We start from the raw sequence: 14,523 nt of genomic DNA, 5'->3' as shown, positions 1-14,523 counted from the left end.
GTTTCAACCAGCGCTATAAGCGCTATAAGCGCTGTTGAAACTAGTGGGAAAGAAATCGATTTTTTTTTTTTCTCCTCCACCGGCCGCGGAGCGCCAGCTTCTTGGTGGAGAAGGAAAATGTTGAAAATCGCGCCATTTTTTTGGCGCGAACAGCCACTAGATGGCGATCGCGGCTCTCTGCATACGGCAGAAAAAAACACTGGAGAGATTAGAAACTCTCCAGCCGCGCGGCGAATTTCAAGCAAAAAAAAATAAATGGCGCTTTTTTTTAAAACTTGCCTTTTTCTGCTGCTTTCAGCTCGATTTTCGCCGGAAAATGGCGAGATTGCTATTAGCGCTGCTCTCTGCATGAGGCCCTTTGTTTGTAAACAGTGTCAGCTGAGACTTGGGAGGGGTTTGAGTTCCCCTGGCTGCTCCCTTTTGTCTGCTGTTGCCTTGTGGTGAGCAAGCACAGGCAAAACCTTTTCTCTTCCCCCCTCCCCTTATTTATATGTCACTCTTATAAGAACACAGTGAGCTAACGCTAAATAAAACACGTGACTGGCACCTCCCCATTCAGAGGCCCTGAAGAAATTCAGTTTGAAATTGACGTCCAAAACAACTAAAACAACCAAATATGTACTATTAGCACGGTTATATTTGTTTATGGAAGCCAACTAGGTCAGTCAGTTCTTTACCAAAGGTTTTTTTCTCTGACCAGCTACTAGGGATTGCACCTTTAAGACTATGGGAATGGGGTGTGCTTTAACAATGATTTATGAGGGTGGATTTTAATGCCCAGGAGAAAGCAGCCTTTCAACACATCTCTTTTAATGGGCAGCACAGGTGAGAAGAGACATCTGTTGACTGAGAAGCTGTTTTTACAGGTGGGGTTGGTGATTAATTAAAGGGGGAAGATTTTGAACCCCAGTTTTGGGCAGAGCAAATATGTGGAAGGCACACATGTTAACCCTATTGTGGCCAAAGGGATGATCAAATCTTCATAGAGCAATATAACGACATGTGGAGAGCGATATAATAACGTGCAGAGCGGGGTAACGTCATTACGTGCAGGGTACGATGTCATTACTTGCAGGGTACGATGTCATGACATACAGGGAGTGATGTCATGACATACAGGGAGCGATGTACATACAGGGAGCGATGTCATAACGTACAGAGCATTATAAATATACAAAGACACTGGGTCTAAACCCTGAAACGCCGATATAAACAATGATGATACAAACAGACCCGCACATGTTCTATAATGCTGTGAGTTAGCACAGGAAACAGTAGTAGATCTTTTAAATCCGCTGTCCCACTCGGTTAAAAAAAAAATGTTATATTGTGGAAATCACCTTCACATTATTGTAAAACATTAGTGTAATTTATGGGGCCACCGAAATAGGACTACCACTAACAGAAAATAAACTATTAAAAAGGAAGCAACCTTTGCAATGAAGTGACTTATACAAGCTCAGGTAATTTTGTGTACAGGAAGATGTCGCTGTAATATATACAGTAATATAACGCTGGTTATGAGCCCTCATCTCCACAAGCATTCTGCATGTATCCTACAGTAGGTTTCTAAATATACACAAAGAGGAAATGTAATAAGCTGAATTCAATGTTTTCTTGTTGTTTTGTCTGAATCAAAACTAACTACTTCTGCTTTCCTTTATCCGAGTACGAACACAGGACTAATGAAAGAGGAGAGATAGTTTTAACAGGCTAATTGGCTTCCTTAAACTAATCTAACCATGCTGATAGCAAGTACACAGCTGCTAATGTTTCCCTGAAAATTATTTGCAAATTGCATTTATTAGGGGCCTCTGAACAGAGAGGACTGTTTATCAATTAAGTGTTTTCTTTATGCTGATCCCATCCTGACTTTCTCAGAGAGACAATAAAGATAAAGGTAGTGGGAGGGTGCTTGCCTGTGCAAACTCTTGTTGAGCCCACAGTGACATACTGTAAGGCTTCGCTTATTGTGCCGGCGACAGCGATGCGACGTTGTGGCAAAACAAATGCATTGCCGCCATCGCGTGCGCTTATAGTAAGCGCGACATGACAGAGCGATGGATTGGTCGCGATCCCTGGAAGTTATCTCTATTTGATTTTCCAGCAACCGTCGCCTGTCCGTCGCGTCGCCGGCACTATGAGCGCAGCCTTAGGCAAAAGGGGGCAGCTTGAGGAGATCTAACCCCTCCCAAGTCTCGGCTCATCAGGTTTACAAAGTAAATTAAACATTATTACAAATATTTATAGGTATCGCATTTGGGGAAAAAAATCACCAGTAACCCAGATGTAATACCTTAAACATATCACTGCCACTAGTAACATATCACTGCCACTAGTAAACATATCACTGCCACTAGTAACATATCACTGCCACTAGTAACATATCACTGCCACTAGTAACATATCACTGCCACTAGTAAACATATCACTGCCACTAGTAAACATATCACTGCCACTAGTAACATATCACTGCCACTAGTTTCATATCACTGCCACTAGTAAACATATCACTGCCACTAGTAACATATCACTGCCACTAGTAAACATATCACTGCCACTAGTAACATATCACTGCCACTAGTAAACATATCACTGCCACTAGTAACATATCACTGCCACTACTAAACATATCACTGCCACTAGTAAACATATCACTGTCACTAGTAAACATATCACTGCCACTAGTTTCATATCACTGCCACTAGTAAACATATCACTGCCACTAGTTTCATATCACTGCCACTAGTAAACATATCACTGCCACTAGTAACATATCACTGCCACTAGTAAACATATCACTGCCACTAGTAACATATCACTGCCACTAGTAAACATATCACTGCCACTAGTAACATATCACTGCCACTACTAAACATATCACTGCCACTAGTAAACATATCACTGTCACTAGTAAACATATCACTGCCACTAGTAAACATATCACTGCCACTAGTAACATATCACTGCCACTAGTAACATATCACTGCCACTAGTAACATATCACTGCCACTAGTAAACATATCACTGCCACTAGTTTCATATCACTGCCACTAGTAACATATCACTGCCACTAGTAACATATCACTGCCACTAGTAACATATCACTGCCACTAGTAAACATATCACTGTCACTAGTTTCATATCACTGCCACTAGTAAACATATCACTGCCACTAGTTTCATATCACTGCCACTAGTAACATATCACTGCCACTAGTAAACATATCACTGCCACTAGTAAACATATCACTGTCACTAGTAAACATATCACTGCCACTAGTAACATATCACTGCCACTAGTAAACATATCACTGTCACTAGTTTCATATCACTGCCACTAGTAACATATCACTGCCACTAGTAAACATATCACTGCCACTAGTAAACATATCACTGCCACTAGTAAACATATCACTGTCACTAGTAAACATATCACTGTCACTAGTTTCATATCACTGCCACTAGTAACATATCACTGCCACTAGTAAACATATCACTGCCACTAGTAAACATATCACTGCCACTAGTAAACATATCACTGTCACTAGTTTCATATCACTGCCACTAGTAAACATATCACTGTCACTAGTAAACATATCACTACCACTAGTAACATATCACTGTCACTAGTAAACATATCACTGCGACTAGTAAACACATCACTACCACTAGTAACATATCACTGTCACTAGTAAACATATCACTGCCACTAGTAAACATATCACTGCCACTAGTAAACATATCACTGCCACTAGTAAACATATCACTGCCACTACTAAACATATCACTGTCACTAGTAAACATATCACTGCCACTAGTAACATATCACTGCCACTACTAAACATATCACTGTCACTAGTAAACATATCACTGCCACTACTAAACATATCACTGCCACTAGTAAGCATATCACTGCCACTAGTAAACATATCACTGCCACTAGTAAACATATCACTACCACTAGTAAACATATCACTGCCACTAGTAAACATATCACTGCCACTACTAAACATATCACTGCCACTAGTAAGCATATCCCTGCCACTAGTAAACATATCACTGCCACTAGTAAACATATCACTGCCACTAGTAAACATATCACTGCCACTAATAAACATATCACTGTCACTAGTAAACATATCACTGCCACTACTAAACATATCACTGCCACTAGTAAGCATATCACTGCCACTACTAAACATATCACTGCCACTAGTAAGCATATCACTGCCACTAGTAAACATATCACTGCCACTAGTAAACATATCACTGCCACTACTAAACATATCACTGCCACTAGTAAGCATATCACTGCCACTAGTAAACATATCACTGCCACTAGTAAACATATCACTGCCACTAGTAAACATATCACTGCCACTAGTAAACATATCACTGCCACTAGTAAACATATCACTGCCACTAGTAAACATATCACTGCCACTACTAAACATATCACTGCCACTAGTAAGCATATCACTGCCACTAGTAAACATATCACTGCCACTAGTAAGCATATCACTGCCACTAGTAAACATATCACTGCCACTAGTAAACATATCACTGCCACTACTAAACATATCACTGCCACTAGTAAGCATATCACTGCCACTAGTAAACATATCACTGCCACTAGTAAACATATCACTGCCACTAGTAAACATATCACTGCCACTAGTAAACATATCACTGCCACTAGTAAACATATCACTACCACTAGTAACATATCACTGTCACTAGTAAACATATCACTGCCACTAGTAAACATATCACTGCCACTAGTAAACATATCACTGCCACTACTAAACATATCACTGTCACTAGTAAACATATCACTGCCACTACTAAACATATCACTGCCACTACTAAACATACCACTGCCTCTAGTAAGCATATCACTGCCACTAGTAAACATATCACTGCCACTAGTAAGCATATCACTGCCACTAGTAAACATATCACTGCCACTAGTAAACATATCACTGCCACTAGTAAACATATCACTGCCACTAGTAAACATATCACTGCCACTAGTAAACATATCACTGACCCTAGTAAACATATCACTACCACTAGTAACATATCACTGTCACTAGTAAACATATCACTGCCACTAGTAAACACATCACTACCACTAGTAACATGTCACTGTCACTAGTAAACATATCACTGCCACTAGTAAACATATCACTGCCACTAGTAAACATATCACTGCCACTAGTAAACATATCACTGCCACTAGTAAACATATCACTGACCCTAGTAAACATATCACTACCACTAGTAACATATCACTGTCACTAGTAAACATATCACTGCCACTAGTAAACATATCACTGCCACTACTAAACATATCACTGCCACTAGTAACATATCACTGCCACTAGTAACATATCACTGCCACTAGTAAACATATCACTACCACTAGTAACATATCACTGTCACTAGTAAACATATCACTGCCACTAGTAAACACATCACTACCACTAGTAACATATCACTGTCACTAGTAAACATATCACTGCCACTAGTAAACATATCACTGCCACTAGTAAACATATCACTGCCACTAGTAAACATATCACTGACCCTAGTAAACATATCACTACCACTAGTAACATATCACTGTCACTAGTAAACATATCACTGCCACTAGTAAACATATCACTGCCACTACTAAACATATCACTGCCACTACTAAACATATCACTGCCACTAGTAAACATATCACTGCCACTAGTAACATATCACTGCCACTAGTAAACATATCACTGCCACTACTAAACATATCACTGCCACTACTAAACATATCACTGCCACTACTAAACATATCACTGCCACTAGTAAACATATCACTGCCACTAGTAAACATATCACTGCCACTAGTAAACATATCACTGCCACTACTAAACATATCACTGCCACTACTAAACATATCACTGCCACTAATAAACATATCACTGCCACTAGTAAACATATCACTGCCACTAGTAACATATCACTGTCACTAGTAAACATATCACTGCCACTAGTAAACATATCACTACCACTAGTAAACATATCACTGCCACTAGTAAACATATCACTGCCACTAGTAAACATATCACTGCTACTAGTAACATATCACTGCCACTAGTAACATATCACTGTCACTAGTAAACATATCATTGCCACTAGTAAACATATCACTGCCACTAGTAAACATATCACTGCCACTAGTAAACATATCACTGCCACTAGTAAACATATCACTGCCACTAGTAAACATATCACTGCCACTAGTAAACATATCACTGCCACTAGTAAACATATCACTGCCACTAGTAAGCATATCACTGCCACTAGTAAACATATCACTGCCACTAGTAAACATATCACTGCCACTAGTAAACATATCACTGCCACTAGTAACATATCACTGCCACTAGTAAACATATCACTGCCACTAGTAAACATATCACTGCCACTAGTAACATATCACTGCCACTAGTAAACATATCACTGCCACTAGTAAACATATCACTGCCACTAGTAAGCATATCACTGCCACTAGTAAACATATCACTGCCACTAGTAAACATATCACTGCCACTAGTAAACATATCACTGCCACTAGTAAACATATCACTGCCACTAGTAAGCATATCACTGCCACTAGTAAACATATCACTGCCACTAGTAAACATATCACTGCCACTAGTAAACATTGGCCCTAGAAAGGACTGACCTTTTAATGATCAAACACTTCAAAAACAATGATCACACATACATGACATGCTGCACTGGTTAAAAGTGTGTGTCTAATTGAGTGGAGAATGCAGCATTGACTCCAATGCTGCAGTGATTAGGGCTGCAGGTTTAGAAAATCCCAATGTTTTTTAATTTGGGGATTTCTCCCAAAACAGGAGGGCATAGAGGGATTTCACAATATGAAAACTGTATGTACAAAGTAAATGAGGTATCTACATGGGAGGTCGTTTTAAACATGACAGTTTGGGAACGTACAGCAGAGAAGGTGTCATTTGACTGAGCTCTTTCATCTTGTTGCCGCATCAGTCAAGGGGATTTAATGTTAAAAATGGTTATTGAGGCAAAAAGTGACACTGTGTGCTCATTTGCATGTCATTTCCCAGAATCCCTTGCTGCAGTGGAAGTGCTGTATGCTGGGTGATAATGGGGAAAGGCGGGGTTGCAGACCTGCCTAAGACATGCAGATGAGCATACAGCTATATTTGCATATTTGCTTTCCTGTGGAGGGTTTTTGTCACTTTTTTTACTCACCATAACTTAACTCAGTAGTATGGTTTGGCCTATCCCATAAGCCTCTCTTGCATTCCCAGTAAAATCAACCCCACACTGATGAGACCCATCAAGGTCGAAACAGCTGTCTGTGGGTGGTTTTCTGGGTATGCACCTTAACCCTGGCTGTGCTCAAAGCTGTGACCATGCAGCAAGCTTAAGCCTATAGGGAACCATGTTAAAAATGGTTATTGAGGCAAAAAGTGACACTGTGTGCTCATTTGCATGTTATTTCCCAGAATCCCTTGCTGCAGTGGAAGTGCTGTATGCTGGGTGATAATGGGGAAAGGCGGGGTTGCAGACCTGCCTAAGACATGCAGATGAGCATACAGCTATATTTGCATATATATATATATGTCTGTGTTTTGTGGAGGAGCTGAGTCTTGGCTCCTTTCTGTAGGGATCAACAACAAGAGACCCCATGTATGAAATGATTAAGATTGGGGCTGGATACTGACTAGGAGAGAGGAAAAATGCCTTTATTTTAACACCTTATTTTTAAGCTTAATTATTTATAGCAGTTTACATATAAATAAATGTTTATTTACTTAGGGTTCTGCCACATTTTCCCCACATAAAAGACAGACAGACAGACAGACAGACATTCAGATAGATAGATAGATAGATAGATAGATAGATAGATAGATAGATAGATAGATAGATAGATAGATAGATAGATATTGGTTGTTTTCACTTTAAAGTAACAATCCCAACCGGGAAAATTTTTGTTTTATTTTAGATTAATTTTAGTTACAGAATTGGAAGCAGGGGATCCTCCAAAATGAAGCTGTGCTATTTTCAGCTCCAGGGACCACCCTTTCCTGAGATACATCCCAGCGTACTCATCTGTACTCCCTCTTGGGGAACCAATATGGCCACCAAATGTTGTGGGACAATGTGAATTCCCAGCATCCTCAGTTGCGGCTTCCTATTGGACGATGCCGAGTGCCATATTGCTTTCTACACAGGAAACTCCTGCACCAAAAACGTTCATTATCTCGGGAACCCCAGAGCTGTTCCCCAGAGCTGAAAATAGCGCAGTTCAGCTCTGTTGGATCCCACTGTCTCAGTTGTTTAAAACATTATAATAATTTACAATTCTGGCAGAATAGCAGCTTTAATGGTCAAGTTGCCCCAAAAATGACCTTGAACATGACCTTAGAGATGTAGCAATACTTAATGTCTCCGGCACCAGGCTAAGATGCGTAACCGCCGCCCCGGCGCCGGCGTTATCGCTGTGGAGGGTCCGATCTGAAAGCATGGACTTCCTGCAGCGATTTTGCGGCAGCACTATTTCCGGAGACATTAAGTCCTGCTACATCTGCATTTTTATGTCCTTGCTGTTTCTCGTTTTTATTTTCATTTGTATTTAGGAAGGGCTCAGACACTGCACTCTTGTGTTCTCTGCTGTTTATTCTCACTTGCTCCACTCCGCCAGGCAGCACAGAGCTGATTTTTTTTCAACTGTAACAAAGGGGCTTATGCAGAGAGGTACGGGAAGGACAATTTCGCCAGGTTTGTGGCAAAAATGTCCGCATTCAAAGAGTTCTTGGCGAGAACTTGGCGGGAAAAGTCAAATCCGCCAGAATTATGTACTTTCCAAAATTATTAGCCAGACGGGTGTCGAGAAGCTTGATTTCGCCATTTTAAAAACACGCACTATTCAAGTAGCTCTGATGCGCATGTACGCGCCAATCGGAGCTACTATATGGCGCATATATATATTATATATAATAAAATATCGTTGGGTGTCCTCCTTATGTGCGTTGTCTCTGTCTCCCCATCCTCTCTTTTCCCTTCTCCCCTCTGCTGTGGCTGTAAAGGCCTCGCTGCCCCAAACGGACCTCAGCACAGCCCCGCACCACAAGATCTACAACCAGAACCTGAACGTGCCCCCATTCACCCACGTGATAGGAGGCCTGGCTCCCTTCACCACATACAGTGTGCGCGTGGCCTGTCGGAGTAGCGAGGGGGTGTCACACTGGACCGACTGGGTCGCCATGGAAACCATGGAAGGAGGTATGACACGAAGATGCACATGGGTCGTGAGTGTGTGTGTGTCTGCGCGTGTTTGTATCTCTCTCCCTCCGAGAGAGCAAGCTGTATATAGAGGGAGAAAGATACATATTAACCTGTGTGTTTTCATATATATTATTAACTATATAGACACCTAACTATATACACACACAGATACATACATACTGTAATTAGAAATGTATATGTGAATATATAAATATAAGGCAATCAGGCTGCCACTAAAGAATTGCTTTCTATGGATTCCAGTGTATTGCTGAGCACCCGGGCAATATATATATATATATATATATATATATATATATATATATATATATATATATATATCCATAACTATATATATGTGTGTGTGTGTTTGTATATATTTAATTTCTAGAGAAACAAAAGTAGACTGGTCTTTGTTTTTAGCATGGTTACGTCTGTTTACGGAAGGCAATTCAATTGTTACATTCTTTACCGAAATGTTGTTTGTTGACCCCTTTAAATGAATTGGTAATTTAAAAAAAATAATAATAATATTATTATATAAAGTTGCAATGAGCAGATCTCATCGCTGGCTGATTTCTGACTGAATCATAATAAAACTCAGATTCCAGCTCTAAATAGAAGAATGCAGTTGCTCAGCTCTGTTTTTCTTATGCAAAATATACTTTGTTTTCATAGCTGCAAGTAAACACACACACATGGGAAGAATTGTCCTTTAAGCTGCTGCCTTGGAATGAAAAAAAAAAACAATGTTGCAAAAAGTTCAGAGCAGGACAATGTGTCTCATCCCATGCTGGGTCCCTCACAGAACCAAGGTCTCTGTCTATTTGTATCAGCCCATGAGGGCAGAGGGAACATTCCTTACCTGTTCTAGTCTCTTTGTACAGTATCAGCCCATGAGGGCAGAGGGAACATTCCTTACCTGTTCTAGTCTATCTGTATCAGCCCATGAGGGCAGAGGGAACATTCCTTACCTGTTCTAGTCTATCTGTATCAGCCCATGAGGGCAGAGGGAACATTCCTTACCTGTTCTAGTCTCTTTGTATCAGCCCATGAGGGCAGAGGGAACATTCCTTACCTGTTCTAGTCTCTTTGTATCAGCCCATGAGGGCAGAGGGAACATTCCTTACTTGTTCTAATGTAACAGACAAGCAACATTGTGTGCATTTAACCACTTCGCTGCTGGGTTATGTTTTCAATCATCACGCCAGCGGTAAGCGTGTCCGAGGCCTTATGTTTTCAATCATCACACAGTGTTCAGTGTGGGGGGCGCAGGGAAACGGGGGTTGCACGGAGGTGCAGGATACTGACACTGCCAAAATACTGTAGCTTTGTATAAACATTGGGGAACATTTCAGCCTCGAAATATATCAACCCCATTCACTGCCATCGGGGTTCAGCGATATGTTATGGCAGGGGTGGCCAACTCCTGTCCTCAAGGGCCACCAACAGGTCAGGTTTTTTTTTTTAAAGATATCCCTGCTTTAGCACAGCTGGCTCAGTCAATAACTCAACCAAATATGCACAAGCAGAGATATCCTTAAAATATGACCTGCTGGTCGCCCTTGTCAACAACTGAGCCATTGATTGAGTCACCTGTGCTGAAGCAGGGATATCTTAAAAACCTGACCTGTTGGTGGCCCTTGAGGACTGGAGTTGGCCGCCCCTGCTTTAGTGTTTGGCACTGAAGAGGTTTAATTAAATGAATCCCACATTACAGCACAGGGTGTCCTATCTGTCACAGTCTTCTCTGATTCTCTTTGTGACTGCCTCTCTTTCTCTGCGCCTGTCCCTGTCCCCTCTGCTCTTCCTCATGTTAAATGTCACTTTCTCCCGTGGCCCTGCTCTGTGCCACATGCTGGAGGAAGCATAGGAGTCTGGGAGACTTCCTCCCCCTACCCCCCCACCACCGGCCTCTTGCACAGCCCACAGGTTAATTGATAAACAAGATGCATACACTTCTCTCTTTGTCAGCAGTCCTGCCACAACCACAATGCTGCATTTGCTGACTGTGTCTTTTCTAGCGTTCTGCTTGTGGGATTAACACTAACACAGGTTATACTCCACAGCTCAGCTGCCTCATTGGGATTTAACTACTTTTTGGCAGTGAAAGGGGTTAAGCTGTGGTATAAGGAGAGGGGGGTGGTGGACTCAAGTTGTTTTTCTTGAGTCTCTGTAGTCCTTCTGCAGCCAAGACTGGTAAAGCTCGAACATTAACAGATAAAGGGTAGAAACAGAAGGCTGCAGAACTAAATATGTACAAATGGAGAGGTGTAAAGCTAGAGAGAAAGGCGGGTACTGATGGAGAGGAGGAGGAAGATAGTTTAACTGAAGATGTTGAAATAAAAAAATATTCCAATTGCACCAACAGTTGGATAAAATAGAAATAAAAAGTGAATATGTAACATTTCAAGAGAACAACATTAGTGCTCCAAAAAGGAAAAAAATAATCAATGCAAGTTAATATAACATGTATCAAATAAGAAATATATCTGCGTTAGGCTAGAAAAGGGGCAGCCAACTCCAGTCCTCAAGGTCCGCCAACAGGTCAGGTTTTAAAGATATCCCTGCTTCAGCATAGGTGACTCAATCAATGGCCCAGTTGTTGACTGAGCCACTGTAGGAGCCACCTGTGCTGAATCTGACAAGTTGGTGGGCCCCCGGGGACTAGACTTTGGACAGCCCTGGGTTAGAGTGGGTTAAAAAGCTGTTGTTGCACTTGTTGCCGTAGTGGTGAATTTCCCACAATGGCCCATATTCTTCAAAAGTTCATAAACTTGTCCATTGAGCACAGACAAAAGAGACAAAAGAGAACGGGAAGAACCCAATATGGTGTAAGCATATCAATAAACAATGGGAAGAAAACACAGTTATTCAATTGCACTCACAAGCATTGTATGGCCAGTATAATCACAAGGTAGGACTCTTCTTGACCCAAATTGCTGAAATTATCTTTCTTTGGAAACTATTAGCATTGAAAATGAGAAATAATGGATAAAATCACACACGGTAACAAATTTATTACACAGCCATTAAAAGTCATGTTGCACTCACATAGGCATTAAGAGTAAGGGCCTCATGCAGAGAGCAGCGCTATTTGCAATATCGCCATTTTCAGGAGAAAATCACGCTAAAAACAGCTGAAAATGGCGAGTTAGGAAAAAAGCGCCATTTTTTTTTTCTATTTGAAAATCTCGCCGCGCGGCTGGCGAGAAACTACATCTCGCCAGTCTGAAAAATATCCGAATTCAGAAAGGCGCGCTCGCCATCTAGCGGCTGTTTTTGGCGCGATTTTCTCCAATTTTCTCTGCCAACTAAAGTTGGCAAGAAGCAGGAGCTCGCCGGCTATAGGGAAAAATATAAAAATGCGCGATTTTTTTTTCCCCTTTCAGCTGCGCGCATCTCCTCATTTACAATTCTCCACATGCAGTAATGCTAAAAATAGCGGATTTCGCCCATTTCTGCATATGGAGAATAAAACTCTCCATTAAACCTACTTTTTCTTAAACTCTCCAATTTATTCTAGCGCTGCTCTCTGCATAGGCCCCTAAATGCTTATCTGCCTCTCATATTTATGAATTGCCACCTGGAGCCTTGTCCTTGATCCTGTCTCCATGACTGGTTAGCACTGCCCTTCGATGACTTCAGTAGAACTTGTGATATTTGTCTCGGATCTCCAAGGTAGGTATCTGGTGCCTCACCTCCTCGCTGCCAAAATTCTGACCTTACGCTTTTTGCTACAGTATGGCTTCTTCAGGAGTTATAGGTAGGAAGAGACTGCCTCCTTAAATACCCTAAAGCCTAAGCCTATTCTAACCAAATTTAAGCGCATATATGGAAATAGTATATATAGCCAGACTTGTAATAAATATAGAGATAAGTTAATAAAAGAACTACTGTTCTCAGAGTCCGTGCCTTTACATGGCCTCAATATTGACATTGATCTGTGTTCTTTTCTCACTTGAGGTATTACGTTATTTATTATTACAAATGTAAATGTCATATTTTATTAATCTTATTTCTAATTGTTAATAAAAAATAAAAATAAATTAAAACCTTTAGGGGTTAAGTGAAAATTGTGCACTCACTGGTATGTTCCCAATTGGTAATTGTTCCTATATATAAATATATATATAGTATATAAATAGTCAATATAAATCTAGTATGACTCAAAAGTGCATATCCATACAGAATATAAAGCTCTAAACAGTATACAAGAATAATGCAATATGTAACCTACCTGTATCAGACCTCCTAAAATACAAATTCTTAAAAATATATATAAGGTGCTCATATACAGTAGTGTCCATATAAAGTCCATTCCTTATGATATAGGAAGGGTGTGGGCAAAAGCAAAAAAGGGGGGAGAAGTGAAAGGGAATACCAGGAGAAAGAAAGAAGGGGGGGGCGTAAAAAATAAAAATATCTAAATATGAACATTTCAAAACAGGATTGATGTGAAAGATAAAAAAAACTTCTGGAAAGATACAGCTTCAAAAAAGGATCTCCACGGCCTTGGATTTTATCTATCAAGCAAGAAAGAAGTGCAAACTGCTGTAGTGAAGTACGTAACAAAAGTGTATTTGTAATTAATAAAAACAACCCTTATAGAGGTTAAATAATATTAGAGCCACGAAACGCGTAGGAGTGGTGCTGTGCTTTAGTTGTTTAAATTGTGGGTCGTGTGAGACGAGACCTCCCAGTCCTACCAAGAATTTGCCAAGGCATCGGAGAAAATCCTCACATCATCGACAGTTCATGATAAGCTCTCATTTATTTTACCCTCTGTAAGGGCACGTCTGTTGCTTTCATTAATTACAAATACACTTTTTGTTACGTACTTCACTATGGCAGTTTGCACTTCTTTCTTGTTTCTTATATTTTGTATATTGTAGTTAAGTTATTTTGGGTAAAAAAAGTGACAAAACAACCTCCACCGAAAAGCATGTAGCAAATGGAAATATTACTGTGCGCTCAATTGCATGTCTTATACAGGTCTGCACCCCGCCTTTCACCAGTATCGGCTGCTCGAGGCTGTTGTCTCGAGCAGCGGAAATTGGACTCCAGAAGCATTTACCATTCATAAGCCTCACGAGTGGGGTCCTCGTATACGGTAATACAAATTCTGTATTTTATGTTTGGGTTCTAATTAGAAACCCTTAGAGAGAGAGCGCCCTAGTATTTTCTATAATACATTTCACCA

General features: G+C 40.6%; 1 protein-coding gene across 2 annotated transcripts in view; it reads left to right on the top strand.

Annotated features, from left to right (window-relative positions):
* Nucleotides 1-14,523, top strand: part of LOC142498662 (tyrosine-protein kinase receptor UFO-like) — an 84,851-nt gene that overhangs the window by 31,337 nt on the left and 38,991 nt on the right. For both annotated transcript variants that reach the window (XM_075606915.1, XM_075606914.1), the window contains exon 8: nt 9,125-9,320. In XM_075606915.1, the coding sequence (XP_075463030.1) occupies nt 9,125-9,320 (196 nt within the window). The remainder of the gene's footprint in view (nt 1-9,124; nt 9,321-14,523) is intronic.

The sequence above is a fragment of the Ascaphus truei genome, chromosome 7 (genome assembly GCF_040206685.1).
Source record: "Ascaphus truei isolate aAscTru1 chromosome 7, aAscTru1.hap1, whole genome shotgun sequence".
NCBI classification, from domain to species: Eukaryota; Metazoa; Chordata; class Amphibia; order Anura; family Ascaphidae; genus Ascaphus; species Ascaphus truei.
The sequence above is the reverse complement of the archived record's forward strand: the minus strand, read 5'-3'. Positions and strand labels throughout refer to the sequence as shown.